Consider the following 23,357-nt stretch of genomic DNA (forward strand, 5'->3'; position numbering starts at 1 on the left):
AGAGTGACATGGACATATATACACTACCAAACTTAAAATAGATAGCTAGTGGGAAGCAGCCACATAGCACAGGGAGATCAGCTCGGTGGTTTGTGACCACCTAGAGGGTTGGGATAAGGAGGGTGTGAGGGAGGGAGATGCAAGAGGGAAGAGATTTGGGAACATATATATATGTATAACTGATTCATTTTGTTACAAAGCAGAAACTAACACACCATTGTAAAGCAATTATACTCCAATAAAGATGTTAAAAAAAATTATTTGCTGAAACCCTCAAGGTGTTCTGTTTTTTGGGGGCTCAAGTTGAGGCAGGAGATAGATGGTCTCCAGGCTGAACAGTTTCTCCCCTGTGGACAGATACTACAAAATAGCAGGAGGGAGGAATTGAACCCTGCCTAGGTAAGAGATAAAAACCCACATATTCCTCATTCTTGAAGTCAAGGAGACCTTCCCAACTACACATGTGCAGAAAGGCTCCCTGAAAGTAGAAAGGAAGGGGGCGCCACCCCATAGTAGGTGATGTCAACTTACACATAGGCCTCTTTGCTAGAATCCATCTTGGCTAAGAGACGTGAATGCACACAAGGGAGAACCCTGAGATACACCAAATATAGACTCAGAACCAGGAAAAGCAAGATAATTAGCCAAAGGAAACCTGGAAGAAATTCCCCATATAAGTGATTCAAACTATCACGAGGGCATGACTCTCTCTCTGAGCCCGCCCGTGTGTCTATCCACACATACTCATTTTCCTCTTAATAAACACTTTACTTTTTTCACTACTTTCCATCTCTCTGTGGAAATTCATTTCTACACAGCTGATGGGCCAGGGTCTTGTCACTGGCCACTGGTCCCTGGTTGTCTAGTGGCTAGGGTTCAGTACTCTCACTGCCTCAGTCTGACCTCAATATCTCTCCGGGAACCGAAACCCTGCTCCAAGCTGCTACAGGCTGAGGTCATCTGAAATCAAAGCTACCCATTCTTTCATGGCCCTGCAATGAACCTTTCTCTGCTCCAAACTCTGAGATTTTGGTTTGTTGGGCCTCACTGTGTGTTGGGCACAAGAACTTGTGTTCCATAACAAGAGAACAAATTCCTCGTGATTGAATTTCCAAAATAGGGTCAAATGCTCCTACTTATTACATGTTTACACATGCTGTTCCAAACTTTTCAAAATAGGGTCAAACTTTCCAAAATAGGGTCCTAACTTTCCAAAATAGGGTCAAATATTCCTATTTGTTACATGTTTACATATGCTGTTCCTCTTTTTTGTATGTTTTTATTTACTTTTCACCAAATCTTTTCTTTTTCCTTCTTTGAAAATCTGTTCCAAACTCTCTTCCTCCATGTAGATTTCAAAGCTGTCTTTATATGGTTTTCCTAACTCCAACCTTTTACTTCAAGCTCCATCAAGCCATACCTAGAGCTATGTAAGTGACTGGGTTTGTTTTGTTTATTTCTATTTTCTGTGGATTATTCTGTCTTTTCCTTTTAACCAAGAGTAACCAAAGAGCAGACATCATAAAAGTGTATTTTAACAGGAAAGTTCAGTGGGACTTTGTAGGGAACAGCAGAATAATTTTTAAATACAAGCTAGGATTCCTGGGACGAGAGATTGAGTCACCTGGAAGTGGATTTCTGCTGAGTTCTCCAGAAACTCATATACAGTATCAATACTCTAGAAACATATTGGATAAATTTATTTAAACTAACAGTTTGGTGGGATTTCAGTGGGTAACCCTGAAACTAAGAACCTAGACATCTGCTTCTTAGTCCTGGCCCTGCTGTTCATTTTCTCTGTGACATTGGGGAAGTTACTTCACTTCTCTGGGTTTCAATTTTCTTAAGGAAAAAAAAATGGTACAATTAAAAATATTTTCAAACTTTGAATTTCAGGATGCCAGAATAGAAAGAGGCAATTTTATTAAAAACTTTTATTTTACAGGTGAGGATACAGAGTTGTGAAAAGGTGAAAAGATACACCAAATATCACGGAACTAGTAAGTGATAAGGCTATATATAAAACCCAGGTTTTTGGATTGAGAGTACAGTGTTATATTTAGAAGAGTCAATAAAGTCTTATATCAGCCATGGGGTTCTGACAAAAGACACAAGGCACCCAGGTGAAAGGCTGGATTAAAGGAGATATTGGAAAGAGGTAGTTGACCAACTAAAAGTTTTGAATTTTTACCTTTGGTTTCCTGCTCTCTCTCTCTTTTATTTTAAACAATAATTACTTATGATCAGTGTGCTCAGAACATATACAGGTGATTTGGCCTATAATTGGCCAAAGAGCTAGCAACAAACCTGACGAGCAGCCATGGCAGACTCCAGGAGGCCGTGTTTCCTGAGCAGATTCTGTATATCAGCCAGACCTTTCCCATAATCCTCAGACCTAGCCTGCCATTCCACCTCCTCCAGCCAGTGCTTCAGGTCTTCTGCATTATTTTCAAACTGCAGCTGCTTGTTAGCTTCGTATAACTGGGTCCCTAGGAAAAGACAGCAAGTATAAGATAACCGATAATTCTCATAACTGATCCTCATTACATGCTAATATATGTTACATCAATTTAAGGAGCAATATAATATTTTGACCCTCCAGTGGGAAAAAGTATAACTATCTCACATGTGATTATATAAGAAATTATCATAAATTTGTAGAATTCAGGTGGTATTTGTTTTTGAAGATAGTAGTGTGCTCAAAACAAAGATAAAGAATTTGTTCATTTCTTGTTGAGGTATAGTGCTGCTATGTTAGATTTTAACTATCTTTGGTATTTTCATGTCACTTGTTACTCTCTATTGAGACCTTTTCAAAGGGATTCAAACACAAACACTGCATTTTCTGAGAGAAGTATAAAACTTGGGGTTGGCTCAGTTTGAAATTTTGAAGTATCTTTTCCTAAATATCTTTCTCAGAACTTTGCTAAGCCCCTCTCTTAGTGCCTGTCCTTCATCACAAACCATGCCTTACAATTTTCTCTTCCAGAGAATATCTTGATTATCCACATTGTTCTCAGCTAAATTCTTTACTCTATGATCTTATAGCAATTATTTGCGTTATTTCTATGAAGCAATTACTATGATGTAGAGTAGCAGCAACTTCTTATTGTTACAATCAAGTTGAATTTTTTTTTTTTCTAAACCAAAAATCAGGATGACATCCAACAAAATCAGTATGATGTATCTTTTCCATAACCAGGGCAGAGTCATGTCTGTAGATGATGCTTATAACAAGGGGGATATTGACAGAGAAACTTCATTATTTGTGTTAATTATGGCAATTGATTAATTTTCCAAAATAAGAGGTGAAGTTAAATTTAAGTAGAGGCTCTTCAAACAGACATGGGAATTTTCTAAGAGCTTACAACAAAGCCTGAACATGCTCAGATAGGTAAAAAAAGCAACAAGTCATCAAGCCCTATTCATAAGAATAAAATATCATGGGAACATCATATGAGGCACCAACAATATTTTAATGTCTAACTTTATACCCTGGGTCAGAAAACCTTGTTTCATCTATAGAACCAAAATATGTATAATCTAATTTAAGGACACTAGTTTTAGGTGCATAGCCAGTACTGAATTCATGGTATCTGAATGTTTATTCAAGAGGAAGAAAAAAGTGGGGAAAAAAGTGAAGAAAACAAAAGTAATTTCAGTTGAAAAGACTTACATACATGAAGAAAACATAAAATTGTGTTAATATATAGTGTGATAAATTTAGGTTAGATTTTTAAATTTCTTGACCAATAGAGGAAGACACAGGGAAGCAAATGAATAGCATCCCTTCTTATAGAAGTCACTAGGTAAACTCAAGGTGGTGAAGATGAAGAAGGTGGGTTTCAGAATTTAGGAATTCGTTTTCAACAAGACTCTGCTTCTAACCTTTCTGTGCTGTAGCCTCCAGCAATTCCGTCCAGAGTTTGGCAACTTCACTCAAACGAACATCCACACTTTCAGAGGCATAATGATTGCTCTCAATCATCTCCTGGCCAGTTTTCTGTAGGTTATTGAGCTGGATCTTGTTAGCTGCCAATTCCTCTTCAAAGACTTGCTGCTTTTGAACCTGGCTCTTCAAGTTCTGTGTATCCTGAGACAAAATGAAAATAATTAAAGAAAACCATTCCTTGAAGAATAAGAGGCAGACATTTTGAGGACAGGAATTTCTTTTCACTATAAATCTAACTGAACTAAGAAGAGGATATAAGACAGAATTTTCCTAGTCCAAGTATAGAGCCAGAAGAGGCTTAGGAAACTGTGTGACCAATCCTTCCTCTATACAAATGACAGACATGACTAATCAACCCCTGAATTTATTTCTATTGAGTCTGGATATAGTCTGAAGACCATTTTAAATACGACACCCCATGCAAGCGTTAACAATCTATCGGAGCTGTCATGAAAGATGGAGATTATTTTCCATTCCTGTCCTAGTATATGAAACATCCATCCTTTTGTCCCATATACAGAAGATCTGTTTACCCTGCATACACTGGAACCATAACTCCTCAGGAGAACACAAGCACATAGTGCTGAGTTTTACAGAATGAAACATACAGATTAGATGCTCAAAGTTCTATAAAAAAAAATGAGAACAAAAGCATCAGAGGTATACATTTAAGACTAAATGATATCTAGAAAGTAAATACTGTGAATAGATATTGGCCTAGAAATCAAGAGACTAATTCTAGCCTTGATTGTAAATGCAAAAATTTGTGAGTATATATGTGTGTGTGCATAATAGTTTATATTGTGAGTGAAAAAATGTGTTTTACACAAGAAGAAAGAAACCTATGTATAGCTCAGATAATTCAGAAATTTTTCAAAGTCATACAAACTAAGACAAGAGAGGGAGAGAATTCAAGCCCAGTTTTTACCTTCTCCAAAGAGAATTAATGCTTCTACCCCTTATGTTAAACTGCATTCTAAACATTGATTCTTGGCTAACCTTGGGCAACTCACTTCACAATTCAGATCCTTAGTTTCTTCATCTGTAAAATAAGGACTTGTTCCTTTCCAGCTATGAAACCGTGTAAGTCTATATTATATCAAACCATTAGGCTACTTTTGAGTTCCGGGTAGCTTGAATGTACATTATGATTAGACACAACATTTTCCTACTATAAGCGTGCAGAAGGCAACAGAGGGCTAAATAAGGAGAGTTCCTCCCTTTCTTCATTCTGTTAAGGGCCACTGGAAATTGTGCCAGAGAAAAGGGGTGATGGGCAACAGGGTGTAGGAAAACCAGAAACTAGATGTACAGTCTTGGAGGAGTCATTGCCCTTCTCTGAGTATCTGTCTCTCCATCTATAAAATGAGGCTCACCAGCTGAACGCTATTGTTCTATCAGTTCCAAGACTAATTCCATGAAATTCAGTCCCAATGAGTATGTCCAGGGTCTGCAGTTTGCAAATCCTGCCTACCTTGTAATCTTCATCATCTGCCAACTTTTTCTTCTTGTTGATCCAGTTCTTTAGGTCATCTGAGTCCTGATACAGTCGCTGCAGAAGCAATGAATCCTCCAGTAATCTGCGTCGAGTGGCAGCCCTTTCACGTAAAGCGTTCTGTCGGGCCAATAGCTGTGAAAACCATAAACAAACTCACTGTCAGCAAAATCAAATATGGATACATGAGATTCACTGCCCACCAAGGTTATCATGCTCTAACACTTTCCCTGATCCTGTGCATAAGCAGGCAGAGGCATATATGGGACCTTGGACATACCCCATCCCGGATGGCAGCAATGTTCTCTGAATCATAATGGTCATTATCAATCAGTTTGGTTGCAGTCTTGTCTAAGGTCTGGAAAGAAAAAAAAAAAGAAAAGGAGTGGTTTTCCCTCAGTGGCCACTGAGTAAGTGGCCACAGTTTGGCTAGCTGTTTAAAAAGGAAGCATGACAATGTCGGAAGTAGACAAGTTTCAGGGTCAGAAGATCTAGGTCCTACTTCTGATTACTGTTATAAATTGTATTTCAAAATGTATTGTATCTCAGGCAGGTTAATTACCTTCTCTATGTCACAATTTTGTTTTTAACCTAGTTTACAGTATATGAATTCTGATGTCACTTCGAGGTGAATATCTGATCTAGTCTTAAATTTTTAAGAGGAAGCATTATTGATATAGTCACATCCAGTGCCACCAGTCTCTCTCTCTCTCTCTCTCTCTCTCTCTCTATCTATCTACCTATCATCTATCTATCTATCTATCTATCTATTCATCCTTCCACCCATCATACATCATATATACTTTTATCTACATCTATATCTATAGCTACATGGGGAATGGAGTTACAAATTATAGATATGAATTTTTACTCATATTCATTCATGATTCCCAAAATTGCTAGGGCTCAGGATGGATTAATTGATTGGGAATAGGAAAATGATCTAAAATGAACAATAGCATTTTATAAACAGTAATTTATTTTACATGGTTAGCTTTTACCAGTGAAAATCAACTTAACAAGCATATGGACTGGGAATGACCATATTAAGCTCTGTATTGACTGAAGATTAACAGAGAAGACTTGGAATTTTGTTGTTAGTGTGGTTGTTGCTGCTTCTGGTTGTATACATGCACACATACAAGTTTAAAGCCAGCACTGTCCTAGGGAACATACAGTAGATTGGACAAATAAAGTCTTCCTCACACTTCTCTGAGACTTGCTTATGTATTGACATAAGACATTTTCTGGGACATTGTACTTACAGTTCACAAGAAGACTGTAGTAGCATTAAATGAGAAACACATAGATGAAGATATACAGGAAAAAATAGATACTACTTAGATATCTATATATTACTAAAGAAAACCAAATGGAGATATTATCAGAGTGGAAAAAATATAAAAAATTAAATAATACATTCAAACTTTTAAGTTATGATTCTATGTTGGATATGGATCCAATAGTTTCTACTTATACTGCAGAAAAAAGACAATCATGCACTTCATCAGAAAATATAAATGGCTCAAAATTTTAAAACTTTCTAAATATGTTTTGTGGAATAGAAATGTATTGATAAAAAATGGGTGTGATTATTTTTCTGGATGTTTTCTCTTTAAAGAACAACCTTCATGTTATGTCTGATAGTTATGAGTGATTCTAAGAATTGGTATTGTATGAGATGATATATACAAACATGAAGCCAATACCCAAACCAGGACCCATTTCTTACTGTAATCTTCTCCTCCTGGGCAGTAAAGGCTTCCTCAAAGTCGTCATGCTTCTGAAGAAGGGCTTCAACACTGCCCAAGGAGTTTCCCAAGTCCTCATTTTCCAGGAAGGCCTATAGAAGACAGAAAGAAACATCCCAGCTGTACCTCACTGGTGAGAAACATTCCCTCTGGAATATCTCTGAAAAAGGAGTAAGGAAGGAGGTGAGGGGAATAGAGAGAAAGGTGGGAATTAGCACAAAGTAGGAGAGGAGATAGAGGCTAACATTTAGCAGCAGGAGCTTCAGAGTCCCTTCCCAATCTTCCCATACAACTTTATCACTTTTGTCTCTGTGTCTGAACGAATCAATCTAGGCACTATTCTGAGATCTCAAATACTCAAGAGGACCACTCACCTCCTCCAGGAAATCTCTCATTAACCCTACCTGACTCATTACATTTACTCTTGCTGAACTCTTAACAACTGGATATTCATTTCACCTCATGTTCAGTAGAGCTTAAAGACTCTCTGCTTTGTATTTAGGTATTTTTCTGTGCATTTGTCCATGAGGGAATTTCAAGAGTCTCACAGAGAGGGCCAATCTTTTCTCCTCCTTGTGGCTCACCCTCCAGTTCCCAGGTGAACTGAAGTGGTTGTAAGGGTGTTGATAGTAGTAAATAAGGAGAAGGATAAATGGCTTCTGGACACTTTCTGAGCCCCTTTGTTACCTCTTGTCTACTCATCCAACTGTCCACTTGCTCACTGTCACGGTAGAAGAGGTGTAGTTCCAGGCACTGTTCATATTGATGCCAACGTTTGTCCCACAGTTCCAACAGAGCATCCCAATGGGAGGTAAGTACTGCCATCTTTGGAAAGGAAGAGATAATGTGCCAGGAAGATACTAATTAATTTATTTTATCCTATATTCACTGAGCATCTAATAAATACAAGGCTTTTTGAAGGATACAAAAATGAATAGGAAATGGGATTTTCTCTTAAGGCTGCAACATTTAAGTGAATCACTGTAGTATAGGAAAAATGGGATAAATACCATAACAGAGGTACACCACACTTAACATGTATAAATAAAAAAGAAAAGATTAATTCCGATTAGAAGAACCAGGGAGTAGAAGTATAGAAAATATTGTATCAAATAAAGATTTGAAGGGCAGGGAGGTGTGGATCAGGATTGTAGGAGGACATCATACCACAAGCAAGTAATTACTCCAAGTAATCATTAGATTATACAAAGTGCTCCAGAGAAAAGTGCAGTGTCTAAAAAAGGTAAACATTTAATGAAATTCAAGTTTATAGGGCACTTAAATGATCAGATTGAGAAGTTTGCATTCTATGCCAAAAGCAAATAAGAACCATCATGGTGAAAGTGACATTCTCAAACTCATAAAAGCCTTTGTTTCTGCCCAAGCAACTGCCCAAGAAATTCCAGCTTATTAAAATAGCTGCTGTGTTAACTCCATTAAAAAGACAGGAACAATTCTCAGAATCCCAGGATAATAGGTAAGTTTTCAAGAATTTAGGGTCCCACTATTCCTTTGGCAGGAAATAGTTAAAAATAAAAATCTGTATTATAATTTTCCCATAGAGTTCTTGATGAACTGAAAATATGGTCATCTCAACCTTCATCATATAGCACTGGGGGCTGTGCTTGGAATCTAATGATATGCAAAGAGCCTGCAAATCTTATTTCAGTTATCATCCCAAGGAGTTCCTGTGACTCTGTGACTGGAGTAAAATGTCTCAGGGATCAGGAGGTTTAGGTAAGCCCTTTGGATCTAGGAGGTTAGGATGATGGTAAACCTGAATCTTCATTCAGTGGAATCTGTGTGTTTAAAGCTTTCCTGTTGCTTAATGGAGATTTGAGAAACACAGATATAGGAAAATCAGTTTGATTTGAGGTTGTATAGAGGAGAGAAGAAAGGGAGCCATGTGCCAGGAACCATGCTAGGTACCTTAGGGAACCCAAAGATGAATAAGATGCAGTCCTCAAAGAATTCACAATCTAGAGATGAGCATGGGAAAGTGATAAAACAGAGCACATGTGACAAGGCAAGATGGTATGGAGGTTTCAAATTAGGTAGAATGTAGGTGATGAAATTAGTTAGGTTGATGAAGTAATGTCTCAGAGGTGAGGGAGCACACATCAAGTCATGAGAACTTCAAAGGCCTCAAATTAGCTAAAGCAACATATGAAGGAAGCAGGGTGATATTTGTGCCCACATTAAGATGTTTATACGTCTTCTGTCCTCTTTCAGAGATTGTCATATTAGTATGAGATTAAGTGAAGACTTAATATGTATCAAAATTTCACAAATTCTGTTAAACTAGATTACCTTATCCATGACTTCATCAGATGCTTCATGATTGGCATCCAGCAGGGCTCGACCAGTCTCATTAGCAGATTGAAATCGGTCATCATAAGAGTCAATCTCATGCTGTGGTCACGAGACAAAATGTTTTAAAATGCAGCAAGAAACCTTCTGGCATTGTTGGAAACTGCCGTCTTCCTCCTACTGGGGAGGCCCTTCCTCTCTACCTTATGCTGCTGATGCCTGTCCAGTAGGGCTTCCCCACCAGTCACATCTGTGGGCAGCTCATCAGCACTGATCAAAGCAGTCTTCTCCTTCATCCAGCCTGAGAGCTCATCATAGTCAGATAAGAACCGCTGGTACCTGAGGGAAAGATAAGGGAAAAGACAGGAAGGAGGAACCAGATACAAATGGACTTTGAACAAAGAATCAGGGTTGGGTTGGGCTAAGATGTACAACATGCGCCTTGCCGTAATCCTACACCTCCCATTCCTCTGATGTACTTCCTATTCCTTTAGCAGTGCAGGTTGTAAATCCTTCACTCCAGGTTGTATATTCCTAGGGCAGATGCGTCATTGTGTGATGAAGCACTTGGACATGACATCTCCAACATCACAAAGTCACATCCCAGATGCACTTAAAGTAGAATAAAGTACTCACAAGGAGGCCAATAAATAAGGACATAACATAACCAACAGGAAGCCTAAGGGACGACTAGAGTTAGGGTTAGGAGCCCTCATGTATTTTAGTTCACCCTTCACCATATCAGTAAAAACAAAAACTACAAAAAAAAAAAGATCACCTATTCAAAAAAATCAAAAGCTCACCAGTTCATTTAAAATCATATCAATAAGATAAACACTATTTTCTGGTGATTTAATAACTAATCATAAAAATTAACTACTGAAATGATGTCCAGATTTTTTGTAAGCTGACCTACATTCCAGAAATAATTCTAGATTTATTTTGTGTTCTTCAGCTTGGAAATTAATTCCAGTCCCTTAGCTAGGGCCAGAATTTTGACATGTTTCTTCAGCTAATTTTTCAGTTCCATGGACCACTTCATAGCTTCTTACAAGTGTACAAACAGAGGAAGACAGGAAGGGTACAGGTGAAAGGAGGTGTCACGCTGAGGATTATATCAGCCTGCAAAGGACTTCTCCTGGCAAATTAAAATTTCTTTTGCCTCTACTGAGCAGGCAGGAGAGCTGGGTCACTCATTATTTTACTCCTTTCACTCTTTTATTTCTGCTTTTGATGTTATACTTTGACCTAGAGATAGGTAAAGCAATAGAGAAGAAGGATTTCTCACCTATAAGAAGCCTGCAGCTTTTCATATCTGCTGGTAGCCAAGGTGCGAATGTGCCCCCAGTTGGAGACCAGATCCTCTTTCATCTGCTGGATCTGCGTTGCATCTGAAGGATGGGAAAGCTTCAACTTGTCTGCTTTGGCACATAACTCCTTCACCTTTGGGATAAACAAGAAACCTAGTATGTGAAGGTGGTCAACTGTATGGTGATGGATGGCAACTTTGTAGTATATACGGATGTCTAATTATAATGCTGTACATCTGAAACTTATATAGTTAAAAAAAGAAAGAAACACAGTGGGAAATCCAAGCATTCTGGTCCTCTTGGCAAAGTTTTATGGGAAGAATGTAACATAATAATCATAAAATTAGAATAATTTATTAGTGCTTTTATATTGATATATTTATATTAATATACTCATATAACTATATTAACAATAATAATTTACTGATTACATTTTTGTCTCTCATTGTGCTAAGCACTTCATATGCATTTTCTTGCTTTATAGTCTTCCTTTAATAGTACTGTGAGGCAAAACTATTCTTGTTCTCTTTGTATGTGAAAAGTGAGAGGTTGAGTATTTTATTTGCCCAAGGTCATTGAGCTAGTCAGTGTCAGAAGCAATGTTTAGACATACATCTGTCCTTCATTACCCTCTATACGAACTCCATAAATATTATTGTGGGAACCAGAAATACATTTCTGCCAAGGAAAATTTCTGCCAAGAAAATTTCAGTAATGCCAGGCCATTTTGAGCACAATTCTTGAGGAGCAGGCCTAGTAGGGCAAATTCCACATGCTACCATTAGTCCTTCTACTATACCCAACTATAATTAGGTGTTGTCTGGGACTTGAGATTTCATTATCATTGTTCATTAAATCATGGTATTTTATCATCCATAATTAGGAAAAAAAAAGACAAAAGAGGAAAAATGAGGACGAACAAAAGAAGTAGAATGGTAAAATCGTTTTCAGAAACTGGACCCAGGCATAGACCTATGATTAAAGCATAGCAAGTAGGGATCTTCCTGTGGGCTGACTCCACTGTAGAAGCTCAGGCGTAATTAGTTTAAGTTATGGTTAAGTTGTGATGGGAAGAAATAAGAATGGAAATCAGTCAAGAAAACAGGCTTGCTCCAATTTCTAGTGTGTTTATACCTACTGTAGGTATAGGAACCGGGGTTTTCCAGTTTCCAGAAGAAAACCCAAAGGTGGGTTTAATAATGTGTTTTTTCTTTTTTTTTTTTAACATCTTTATTGGAGTATAATTGCTTTACAATGGTGTGTTAGTTTCTGCTTTATAACAAAGTGAATCGACTATACATATACATATATCACCATATCTCCTCCCTCTTGCATCTCCCTATCCTACCCCTCTAGGTGGTCACCAGCACCGAGCTGATCACCCTGTGCTATGCAGCTGCTTCCCACTAGCTGTCTATTTTACATTTGGTAGTATATATAAGTCCATGCCAGTCTCTCAATTTGCCCCAGCTTATCCTTCCCTATCCCTGTGTCCTCAAGTCCATTCTCTACGTCTACATCTTTATTATTGTCCTGCCCCTAGGTTCTTCAGAACCATTTTTTGTTGTTGCTATTGTTTTTTTAGATTCATATATATGTGTTAGCATATGGTATTTGTTTGTTCTCTTTCTGACTTACTTCACTCTGTATGACAGACTCTAGGTCCATCCACCTCACTACAGATAACTCAATTTCATTTCTTTTTATGGCTGAGTAATATTCCATTGTATATATGTGCCACATCTTCTTTATCCATTCATCTGTCGATGGACATTTAAGTTGCTTCCACGTCCTGGCTATTGTAAATAGTGCTACAATGAACATTGTGGTACATGACTCTTTTTGAATTATGGTTTTCTCAGGTTATATGCCCAGTAGTGGGATTCCTGGGTCATATGGTAGTTCCATTTTTTTATTTTTTTAAGGAATCTCCATACTGTTCTCCATAGTGGCTGTATCAATGTACATTCCTATCAACAGTGCAAGAGGGTTACCTTTTTCCACACCCTCTCCAGCATTTATTGTTTGTAGACTATTTGATGATGGCCATTCTGACAGGTGTGAGATGATACCTCATTGCAATTTTGATTTGCATTTCTCTAATGATTAGTGATGTTGAGCATACTTTCATGTGTTTGTTGGCAATCTGTATATCTTCTTTGGAGAAATGTCTATTTAGGTATTCTTCCCACTTTTGGATTGGGTTGTTTGTTTTTTTCATATTCAGCTGCATGAGCTAGTAATGTGTTTTAAGTGTCTGAGTTTATTATAAAAGGGGAAGAAGAAACTTACTCCCTTTTCAACTGAGTGAAGGACAAGAAGAAACAATGTTCAGCTCCAACAGGAGAAAGTGTAGTTAGATAAAAGAAAAGACTCTCTGGCCATAGGGTACTGAGTGAGATTAGGAAACCATTCTTGAAGGTATCTATTTTGGTTTAAATTATGAAATATATTACAAAAAGCTTGAGCATATATAAAACATATATGTATATTTAAATAAAATAATTAAATAAAATAAGAGATATCCAAGATTCATGTACAAGTTATAAACTAGAATAAGGAGGTATATTCAAATGGCACAAAATTTCTCCTTCATTGAAATAGTGAATTTACTGTGTCCTATGGAGATGAGATGAACACCAAATGCCTCTTCTAGCTCAAGGGATTAGCCATTCTTCCAACAGGCTTACCTTGTCATTCATGACTGCAAGGTTCCTCTCAAGGGTCTTGTGACTGTGAAACAGTGCCTCAGAGCTCACAAGGTCTTTGCCATAGTCTTCAGAGGTGACTTGAGGCTCCTTCTCTTTAATCCACTGGATGGCTTCAGTCACGTCCCTGTCAGACATCTCCATGAGCTCCAGCAAAAGAAGAAGGCAGGCATTCCAGGGCAAACAGCACACAACAAGGACCAGTCTAGCTCACTCAGTCAGAAATTACCCTATCTTCCCCCACACTAGCAAAAAAGTAGTGTACAGTGTTCCTTACTGATTTTAATGGTTTCCATTGAGAGTTAGAGACTTGGGCATCCTGACAACTGAGCCTCCAGATATACTTCCTATACCTGGGTAAACTCTTTATGAATGCCCTTCTTCCCAACTTCACCCTGCATTCCCTTCCGGTTCTTAATCTGCTTTTCTTGCCTCTGCAGAGCTTCCACCACTAATTTACCAGTGCTATTTGTATTGCTTTAAGCTCCATTAGACACATACTTGGCTATAGAGTGGGTCACAATTTGTTTAACTACTCTCTCCCTTGTTGTCTTAAAGGCAAGCACATGAGTTTCTGTTTTTTAGAGGTATTGGCCACTAATTGCTAACAGTAGACAGAGGCTAACACAAATAACAAGCATGGTGCTACTGCAGTTTCCTACAGTTCAGTGGTGAGATTCCTACCTTTTGAATCGCTGGAGGTCTGCAGCACTGGACAGTATTTTCTGTCGTTGGAGAGCCAGACCATGGAGCCGCTCCCAGGCTGCATTCACTTCCTTCTGCTTTGACTGAATCAAGGGCAGCTCAGGATGCTTTTCCTGTGGGAGAAAGTCAGTGCTGGACTAATGCAAAAAAACATTTAAACACTTCTTATTTCACATTGGTCCATGCTTTGTCAAAAGTGGAGGATGGCCATTTAGTCAGATATTACACTTCACCTTAGCCCTGCTCCCTAACTCTTACTTGATCCACATCACCAAAATCTAGAAAACCAAACCACCAGATATTGTATCTTTTGCCCACAGCTCCAGACTAGCCTACTAACACAGGTTGCCCAACCTCATTATTTTCAGAACTCCATCATGTTGATGCCTACTAACTCCCTTCAGGATCCTGGAAACCAAGGAAAAGAAGAGAAAATTCCTTTTGTGAAACCTGACTTAATTTTTCAAAACTCTAATACTGTGGGTCTTGGTTCTTTTGGGGTCCTGATACCTCTGAGAATCTAATGAGAGCTATTTCCCTCTTTGCAGAATTATACAGACATGCAGATAAACTTAACTTTGCAGAAAACTTCACACATTTTTGCAAACTAACTGAAGCAATGAGATTTATGAATACTAGATTAAGCTAGCAGCATCAGCCCATTTTTATACTTGGCAATTTTGAGTAGTTCCCAAATACCCAAGTCTCCCTACTCCTCCTATCCCTGTTTATTCCCATTTCCATTTCTATTTTGAAGGCTCATCAGACTGAATTTTCTAATTCTCCTTCCTTGCTTATAAACAGAAATGAGCCCCAGCACTTAGGAATCAAGAGGCCTTTCAGTTTCTGTTCTTACCTTCTTGGAACACATAAAAAAGCATGACCTACTGAAAGATGAGACAGCATATGGAGAAAACCTTCATTTTCCTTGCTAAATCTCCAGACATTGGAGCAAGGCCATTTTAGAACTTCCACCCCAACTGACTCTTTGTATAACTACAGTTACTTAAGAATACCAGGTGATATCAGCAGAATAACCCAGCTGAGCAGCTGAGTCACTGTCATGAATCAGTGAATCTGATTCACTGAAAAAAATAGGTTGTTTGTTATTTTCAGTTTTGTGGTAGTTTGGTAGATAGTGATAGATAACTTAAAAATCTCCACAATAAGAAAAAGGTGATAGAGGGAGAAAATTTGGGGACTCTTGGAAATGTGGCCTGGAAAAAAATTGAGAAATGTTATTTTTCCCTACTCCAGTACCCATTCATCCTGAAATCTTGGTTCTATTAACACAGAAGCATCATTCTCATTATAAACCTGCAGTGATAATGAAACCTTAAATGGAAAAGCATGATAGCCAACTGTTAGAATTTCTAATTCCTTCATGTACATACAAAATCAGACTGACTTCCCAGTTCTCACATATGTTAGGATTATTTATTCACACACTGAGATTTTACATGCCCAGAAATTAAAAACTTATTTAAGCACTTTCTTAAGAAAATGAAGGTAAATCTGCCTCCTTTTCTCTTCCTCCCAAAATACAAAAAAATTAGTTTAATTATATCATATATATTATGATAGCCCACCATTATTTTATATTCTGTGCCACTTTATTCTGGTTCTTCTTCATGAAGAAAGAGTGCTTCATAAACTTGAGAAATCAATGTACTGCATGGTGCAGGAGTAACCCCACTGTGGATTGAATTCCTTTATGTAAACACACATACACTCACTCACTCTCATCTCCATTTCTGTGGACTGGCAAGGGATAAATTAAGAAAGGAGAGGAAACTGCTCTGGGCATGTTGCTCCAGGGACAGGCATACCTCTGCTTTCTCACAATGTCCTATATCTTTCATGTGCCATCTACTAATGGCCAGAGAGTTTTCTTGAAGATCAGATCCTTTCCCTGGCTTGGCTCTCTTGTTCCCCACCTCACCTCAGCACACTCATTGGCATATTTGTTCACTCCATTCACTCTCTCCTTTCGAACTGCCAGATCCTCTTGGAAATCGTCAAACTTCTTGTGCAGAACCTCTGTGCGCTCCCAGTCCTCACCCAGCTCCACTGATGTCACTATAGCCTCCTGTAGACAGAGAAAACTCTGTTAAGTCACCCGTAAACATGGAATTCCTGCAGGTCAAATGCCCAAAACCCTTGCTCACATTCCCAGGATAACTCAGAAGGAGATACTGGTGGAACTTGGGAGAACCCTTCAGGAAAGAACCAGAAGCAGCAGTGTATTTCCTGAGGTGGCATTCTGGCCCAGGGAACAGTGGTCTTTGGGGTAATTCTTTGGAGAGACCAGGAACATTGTTGGCAAAAGCCCCTGGGAACACCCTTTTGTGTTTTGGAACCTGAAAGATAAATTCATTCTGGTTCTACTAAATTCAACATACTGAGCATTTACAAAAGTATTGTGCTATGCACTTGCTTGTGTAAATGTTCAGTCTTAACCATAGGATTATTCTTTAAGTATGTAGAAAATAAAAACCTCCCAAGTTATAGGTAATGAGAGACAAAGAATTAGGGAAAGAACTGCAATGCTCTAAGCTGGACACAGAGTAAAAGCAAAAATCTAGGAGTGAAGGCTCATGGAAGGTAGAACGGGGACAATCCTAGATCATCTTTCAATGCAGTTTTTGTGTAAGGCTTGCCTTCTTCATATTCAGATTCATACATTTAGACTTATCCTCCTACAGTGTTAACTACCTCCAGAATACCCCCAAATCTTTGCCAACATTCCTCTTTCTTCCAAGGAACTAAGCCCAGGAAGAGACATACTGACTTCTTTATGAAAGGCCTGCATTAAATTTCTATGGGATGTCTGGGGCAGATGGATGGGAAGTCCTATATGCATACTGTTTGGTCCTATACCTTGTCTCCAATCCACTCCAAGATGTCAGCACACTCCTGTAAGTACTGCTGAAGCTTCAGGGCCCGCAGCAACAGGGTGCCCTTCTCTTGAGTCAGCTCCAGAAGCAGGTCCCACAGGTGACTGAGTTCCTCCAGAAGGATCTATGAGGAAAGTAAAACCACTCAGGCACAGTACCTGCTGTGGAGCAGCAGGTATGGACTCAGAGACTTGTGCAGAGAGGGACCTGGATAAAAATCCCTCCTCCCATTCTCTCGTGCATTAGTTGATCAACAAGTATTTAAAGGAGGAAATAGGACATGTATGTGAATAGCAATTAAACCATATGATCTTCCATAATAGAAAAAAATGAATAATGTTTTGGTGTTTTAGAGGATGAAGTGATTACAGACAATAAGACAGGATAGAATAAGAATTCATGAAAGAGTGCTTATTTGAATTGGACCTTGAGGAACAGGTAGAATTTGATAGGTAGACAATGGGCAGAGGGTGTTCAAAGTACTGAAAAAGGCATAGAAAAAACTTAGCATGGACTGTTTGTCAGAAAGGATAAGAGTTACAATGTTTTTCTGACTTATAAAGGAAATAGTGGCACCAAACAATGAGAATTTGAGAGTATATAGTTGAGGGCTCTAAGGCCAAGATAGCTTAGAAGACCAGATTTTACATATACTGTAAAATTGAAGGTGTCATATATGTTATGCCTTCAATATTCTTGTATTTTTCAACTACTTCATGGTCCTAAGGTAACATGTAGCATGTAGACCACATTTACCTCTGAATCCTGCCATGGTACAGAGTGATATAGCCCCAGTGATTCTGATAGATGTGAAGATATTTCAAACATGTCTCAAATATTTTAATTAATCTAAGGGATTGGTTTTTGTATAAATTATACAAAGTGATTTCTATTTTATGACAATAAATAAAATTTGAGATTTTCTTGTTACAGAGTCTTCTTTCTAATAAGGTTTATTCTGGTTAATGTCTGTATCGCCTGACCATGTTTTGTTGACAGTAAAGTAAACTAGAATTTGTATGCTAAATATGGAACTACAGTCCTAATTTTTAAATATAACAAAAATTTGTTTTGAATTTTTAAAAAATATTTAAACAATTTAAAAAATCACTTATACAAAAAAGAACCTGAATTGACTGTATCAACACAAACTTTTTGGAAGAGTATATGAATTAAGTCAGAAAAAAAGATGATACATTAATAATGGGTTCCATAGTGGTGGTGGTCTTCAGTTTTCAGGGTTTAAGGAAGACAAGGGATTTTAGGAGGTTTTTTCCCCAAAAATGAACAAATGAGAGGGTTTGGAGAACCTCAATAGTAGTCACAGTATGTGGGCTGTGAAGAGAAAGAGGCATCATAGATAAAGGGAGAAAGATTTCAGAGAGGATTCAAAGAAGGAGCATCCCTTGTTTAGAGAGTTTAAGGGACAAGGACTCTGAGGCTAGCAGAATTAAGGACATTTCAGAAATACTGTGGTGGCATAAGCAGGAATGTGATGCTATTTGATGACAGCTTTGTATCATAGCTCTTCTCCCCACTCCAAGGAACACTAGGACATCCCATCGTTTTTCCTGTCCCAACCCAAGTAAAAGATATAAGGCAGTACCATGGTTCCAAGCCAGTTATATCAAGGTTTATACCTGTTGTAATCAATTAAAACTCTGATAATGTAATCAACGTGATAACTTAATTAGAAACATCTCTCACAGAGCCCTGCCATAAATTTACCTTGGTGTCCTCATGGGCAAAATGCCCCTCAGGAAATCGAACTTTCCTGGTTTCTTCCAGCTCAGGAATGACCCGTGATTTTGCTTGCACCTCTGCTTCAAAGGATTCATGCTTCTGATATTTCCCCTGAAGATTAGAAATCAGAGTTTATGGCTAATGCAGCCTGGTCTCTCTGGAAGGGAGGTTCTTTTATTCCTCTTCTATCTTGCAGTCAGAACTACTTGTTTCCCAACCTAGATTAAGTGATAACCTATGACCATACCTGGAGGAATCCTATCCGAAAAGAAGCGGTGGTGGCACCACTGCACTTAGGTTTTCAAAGGGTCCCAGGCTCAATGTCCAAGACCATAGAGGAAGTTTCTTTCCAGCCCCCACTGCCTTCGGGGAATTTCCAGTAAATATTATTTTAAATTCTCAATTGCCTTCTGTGGAAATGAAATAATGTAACACAGAGTTTTTCCTCTTCAGAAAAGAGGAACTAAATGTTACTGAAAGTAGTGAACAATGAGGAAGATGATCATGGCAATAATGTTTTTTTTTAATTGAGAGGTTTTTGCATACCAGATTATGCTTTTTCTGTCATATATAAATTGATCCATTTAGTAGATAACACTTTGTTCTTGTTCCAGGTGCTTCCTCTCCAATATCCATTGCACATTTTAGGCATGAAAGCCTTTCTTCTGATCCTGACTGTGTCTCTTTCTATAACATTGTACAAGTAGGAGTGGGAGCTTCCACCAAAGCTCTCCACCTGACACCTCTCATTTGAACTTAACAAGAGGCATGAATAGCCGTTTGGGAAAAACCCTGGTTAAATCATATCTTTCTGAGGAGAGTGAAGAGCAGTTGTTTCAGAAACATTGATGCCTCTTCACCTCAATTCCATCCTTCATGTCACAAAATATTGAAATCACAGTGTGTCATAAATTCTTTGAATTCTCAGTGTTTTGCCCATGGGTTAACTTCAGAATGAGTTTATAAAATATTATCTAGAATGAGTTTCCTTTGTAAATAAGACATTGAGGCTTAAGGAGTTGAAGATATGTGCTATTTAAAGACAGAATTACAGTCCCCAAAGTCTAATCTTTCTGTTACATCATCACTATACAGTTTACCAGATGTACACTTACATTATGAGAATGTTTCCCTCCCTAGAGATCTTAGAGTCTACTCTGGGGAAGTCAATGAAACTAAATGACCTGTATGTTAGTTGGGTCTTCATAGCTTTTATCGCCTGCAATCTTGATTTTCTCCATGATCCATTTCTCGAGGTCATCTGCATCTCGTATGAAAACCTGGTAGTGATAGGAATCTTCAAGCTTCTGACCCCTCTCAGCAACCAGTTCCTTGAACCTCTGGTACCGGGTCAACACCTCCTGACGCCTCTCCTGGATCTCTTCTGCTGTTTCCAGCACCTTTGGCCCACCACTCTCCATAGCCTGCAAGTTAAAAAGCTTCTACCTAGTGCTGGTTCTCAGATCCCTGGTATACTGTCCGTTTATATGTCTCAAGGCATTTACTCATATTGGACTTATGTTCAGATATCTTTAAGCCTATAAAAGCCTGTTTTTAGAAAGACTGTAGTACATTTATATAATTTTAACCATATACAGCTACAACCTGGGCTAATAATTCTTGATCATTCAGAACATTTTTCCAACTTTTCACATAAGTGTATGCTAACATTAATAAGTTTAATAAACTTAATAAAGTTTGATAACTGCTTATTATTGGACTAATAATCAAAGACAAGTTTAAATTAGCAAAATCACAGACTTACAGATTGATAAAAAAGAAATATAATTTTATTGCTTTCAAAGGCTGAAGAGGTGTTAAAATGTACTGATAATGATGAACTTAATTTAATGAATAAATAAAAATGGCTTGCAATTAACTTGATGAATGATATACCCCAAAGTTTGAAAGGATTGAATTCTTCTTACATAAAAATATAACTAATATATTGTTTACTTTTTTATTTGCTTTATTTATAAACACTACAAATCAAAAAGTTTGACACATTTGCAACCTAATTATCACAAATTTCAAATTATTAGCATCTCGGTAATTGGCTTTTCCTATATAAAACATTGTATTACTATCAAACAACATAAAATATTATTTTCCTATAGTGAACCCAACCTATATGTGACAACATCCAGCAAAATCTCCATAGGGTCCACCTTCATTCCTCTGGATATAGCACAGTTTTCCTAGCTTACCGCAATGAAAACATTCAATATAAAGTTTAAATTTTAGTCTCCTTCTGCTATACATAATTGCTATTCTGTGGATGGCCTTTACAAGTTTGGCTATAGAATTAAATCCTTCTATGGAGACTCAAACCTTTACTGTGTGTTACTTTGCTCCAAGTTACTAGGTTGTTCTCCATGTGAACCCATGTAAACAGGTCATTGCTAGATTTTGGTGCTGTATACTCGAAAGCTCAAGGTCATTGTTTAAAGTGAGACATTCATAAAAAGAGTTAAAATTAAACTTCTTTATTTCATAAGAATCAAGAAACAATTCTTGCTGATCCTGTCAAAGATAGTACAGAAAAGTCAAAGGAGACAGCTTTCCTAATTATATTGGTGACAAATTGTACTGTAAAGAATTCTGTACTCACGGTTTCCTTTGGAAAGTGTTACGCTTTTCCTAAAGGTCAAGAACCTGTCAAAATAAAATGTATCCAAAAGACAGAGAGAGAGAGACAGAGAGAGACAGAGAGAGAGAGAGACAAATGGAGAGAAAGAGAAACAATTCACATGTAGTTGTCTAGTCTAATTCAGATAGAGATGAGAGAAACGTTACATATGTGGCAAGACAAAGAAAAAAAAAAAGCCCTTTACTTGGGCCAGAATCCCGCCAGCTACAATCTACATTATCTTCAGGAGACAGATTCAGCTGAGGCAGCTGCTAACTTTCACAGATGCTGGGTGACTCAGCGGCTTGAAGGACTATGGCTCTCAAAGTTTCTCAACAGGACTTTATAAAAAAATGAAAGCAAATTTTTTAGATGAAATATTAGGAAAAAAACTCAGTTATTGATGTAAGATAGAGGCAGTGTTAAGATGGTGTTTTGTTTCTTTGATTAGTTTTAAATTTTATATCTGAGAATTGTAAATCAGGAAGGAATTCTGGGATACCCATTCTTCACACTCTGTGAAGAATTACAAGAACTCAGGGCATACACATGTTCTTGTTCTAACCTATCTCTAGGAAATGCAAATCAACGACTCCATCAAAACCCAACTACAGATTTTTAGCACTTTAAGCAACAAGACATTCTAATTCTTGCTGTAGAGCCTTTGTTGAAATAGAAAATTTTATTCTTTGCCTCACAGATTAGGTTTTTAAAAGTCTGATTTAGCCTTACCCTTAATCATTTAAATAAAAAGAACAAAGGAAGTAAGATATATGCTTTTTTATTTGTATTTTGTGAAACAAAAATTAGGATACTTCATTTGACAAACTAATGAAGTCATAAAATATTTGAAAATTGGACAGAGTTCTAAACTGTAGAATAAAAGTCATCCTAATTTATGTATTATTTTTAATGGAGAGAAAAGAAACAGAAATCCTTCTCCAAACATATAGTTCTTTCAGGCAACTTTACAAAAGTGAAACAAACAAACCAAAGAAAATAGTGGGTTGGTTTCAGACCCTCCTAAAAAACAGTGGGTCTATCCATGCCAAACTTCATTCCAACATAAATCCAGTTTGAATAATCTAGCTTTCATGGTCTACTAGGGTAGATCAAGGTTCTACATTTCTAGTTTCCTTTCTTCCTGGATCATCTCACCCAATGAAATTGAGAGAGCTTTAAATTATCTTCTTGAAAGTATAATATTTACTTTTTCACATAGTTTCTTTATATTAAAATCAAATTTGGGTGCTAAAGGCATGAACACAAATCTTAGAGAATGCATTATATCACATGAAGAAGGGAAACTCTGACTGGAGTTGGTTAGGGAGGAAATACATTTTTAATCTTTGTCCAAGAGATAAGAATCAATTCTAATCTACTGTGTCTTAATTTATATATTGACATGATTAATTTACATTAATTTCTACTCTTTAGAAGATTCTGTGAAGCAGATATTATCAACCTCATTTTTATATGGGAAAACAAAAGTAGTCTCTGAGAGGTAGTCTCAGAGTTTGTTTGGTTTGTAAGTATTTAAACAAAGGATAAAATTCATGTGAGTGTGACCATAATGCCACTCATCTGTTTTAGTCAATCTTCTCTTAGTCCACCAATAATTCTGGTTGACTTATTCCAGGATCTTCTCACCAAGAGTGTCAACCATGTGATAGAGCATTGTAACCAAAGAAATATTGGGACCAAATTACCAGGATTGGTCATCATGAAATAGAATAAAAGTGGACCAGAACAATAGTCATTAGAGCAGGTATCAATGTGAAAGTGCACAGGAGACAAGGAAGAGAATTTATACATCAAGACAGAAGTGTTCTTTGAGTTTTCAGTTTGCACCCAGGA

General features: G+C 37.5%; 1 protein-coding gene across 1 annotated transcript in view; it reads right to left on the bottom strand.

Moving 5' to 3' along the window:
• SPTA1 (spectrin alpha, erythrocytic 1) overlaps positions 1 to 20,292 on the bottom strand; it is a gene marked incomplete at both ends in the record, with an annotated part of 83,488 nt that extends 63,196 nt beyond the window's left edge. Inside the window, 15 exons of the mRNA XM_079725910.1 lie at positions 2,308 to 2,489; positions 3,889 to 4,093; positions 5,427 to 5,582; positions 5,728 to 5,805; positions 7,180 to 7,290; positions 7,886 to 8,023; positions 9,509 to 9,610; positions 9,712 to 9,847; positions 10,797 to 10,951; positions 13,509 to 13,653; positions 14,211 to 14,344; positions 16,174 to 16,320; positions 17,112 to 17,252; positions 18,857 to 18,982; positions 20,056 to 20,292. Of these exons, the coding sequence (XP_079582036.1) occupies positions 2,308 to 2,489; positions 3,889 to 4,093; positions 5,427 to 5,582; positions 5,728 to 5,805; positions 7,180 to 7,290; positions 7,886 to 8,023; positions 9,509 to 9,610; positions 9,712 to 9,847; positions 10,797 to 10,951; positions 13,509 to 13,653; positions 14,211 to 14,344; positions 16,174 to 16,320; positions 17,112 to 17,252; positions 18,857 to 18,982; positions 20,056 to 20,292 (2,193 nt within the window). The remainder of the gene's footprint in view (positions 1 to 2,307; positions 2,490 to 3,888; positions 4,094 to 5,426; positions 5,583 to 5,727; positions 5,806 to 7,179; positions 7,291 to 7,885; positions 8,024 to 9,508; positions 9,611 to 9,711; positions 9,848 to 10,796; positions 10,952 to 13,508; positions 13,654 to 14,210; positions 14,345 to 16,173; positions 16,321 to 17,111; positions 17,253 to 18,856; positions 18,983 to 20,055) is intronic.
• Positions 20,293 to 23,357: the final 3,065 nt, after the last annotated feature.

The sequence above is a fragment of the Hyperoodon ampullatus genome (assembly GCF_949752795.1).
Source record: "Hyperoodon ampullatus genome assembly, chromosome: 2".
NCBI lineage: Eukaryota > Metazoa > Chordata > Mammalia > Artiodactyla > Ziphiidae > Hyperoodon > Hyperoodon ampullatus.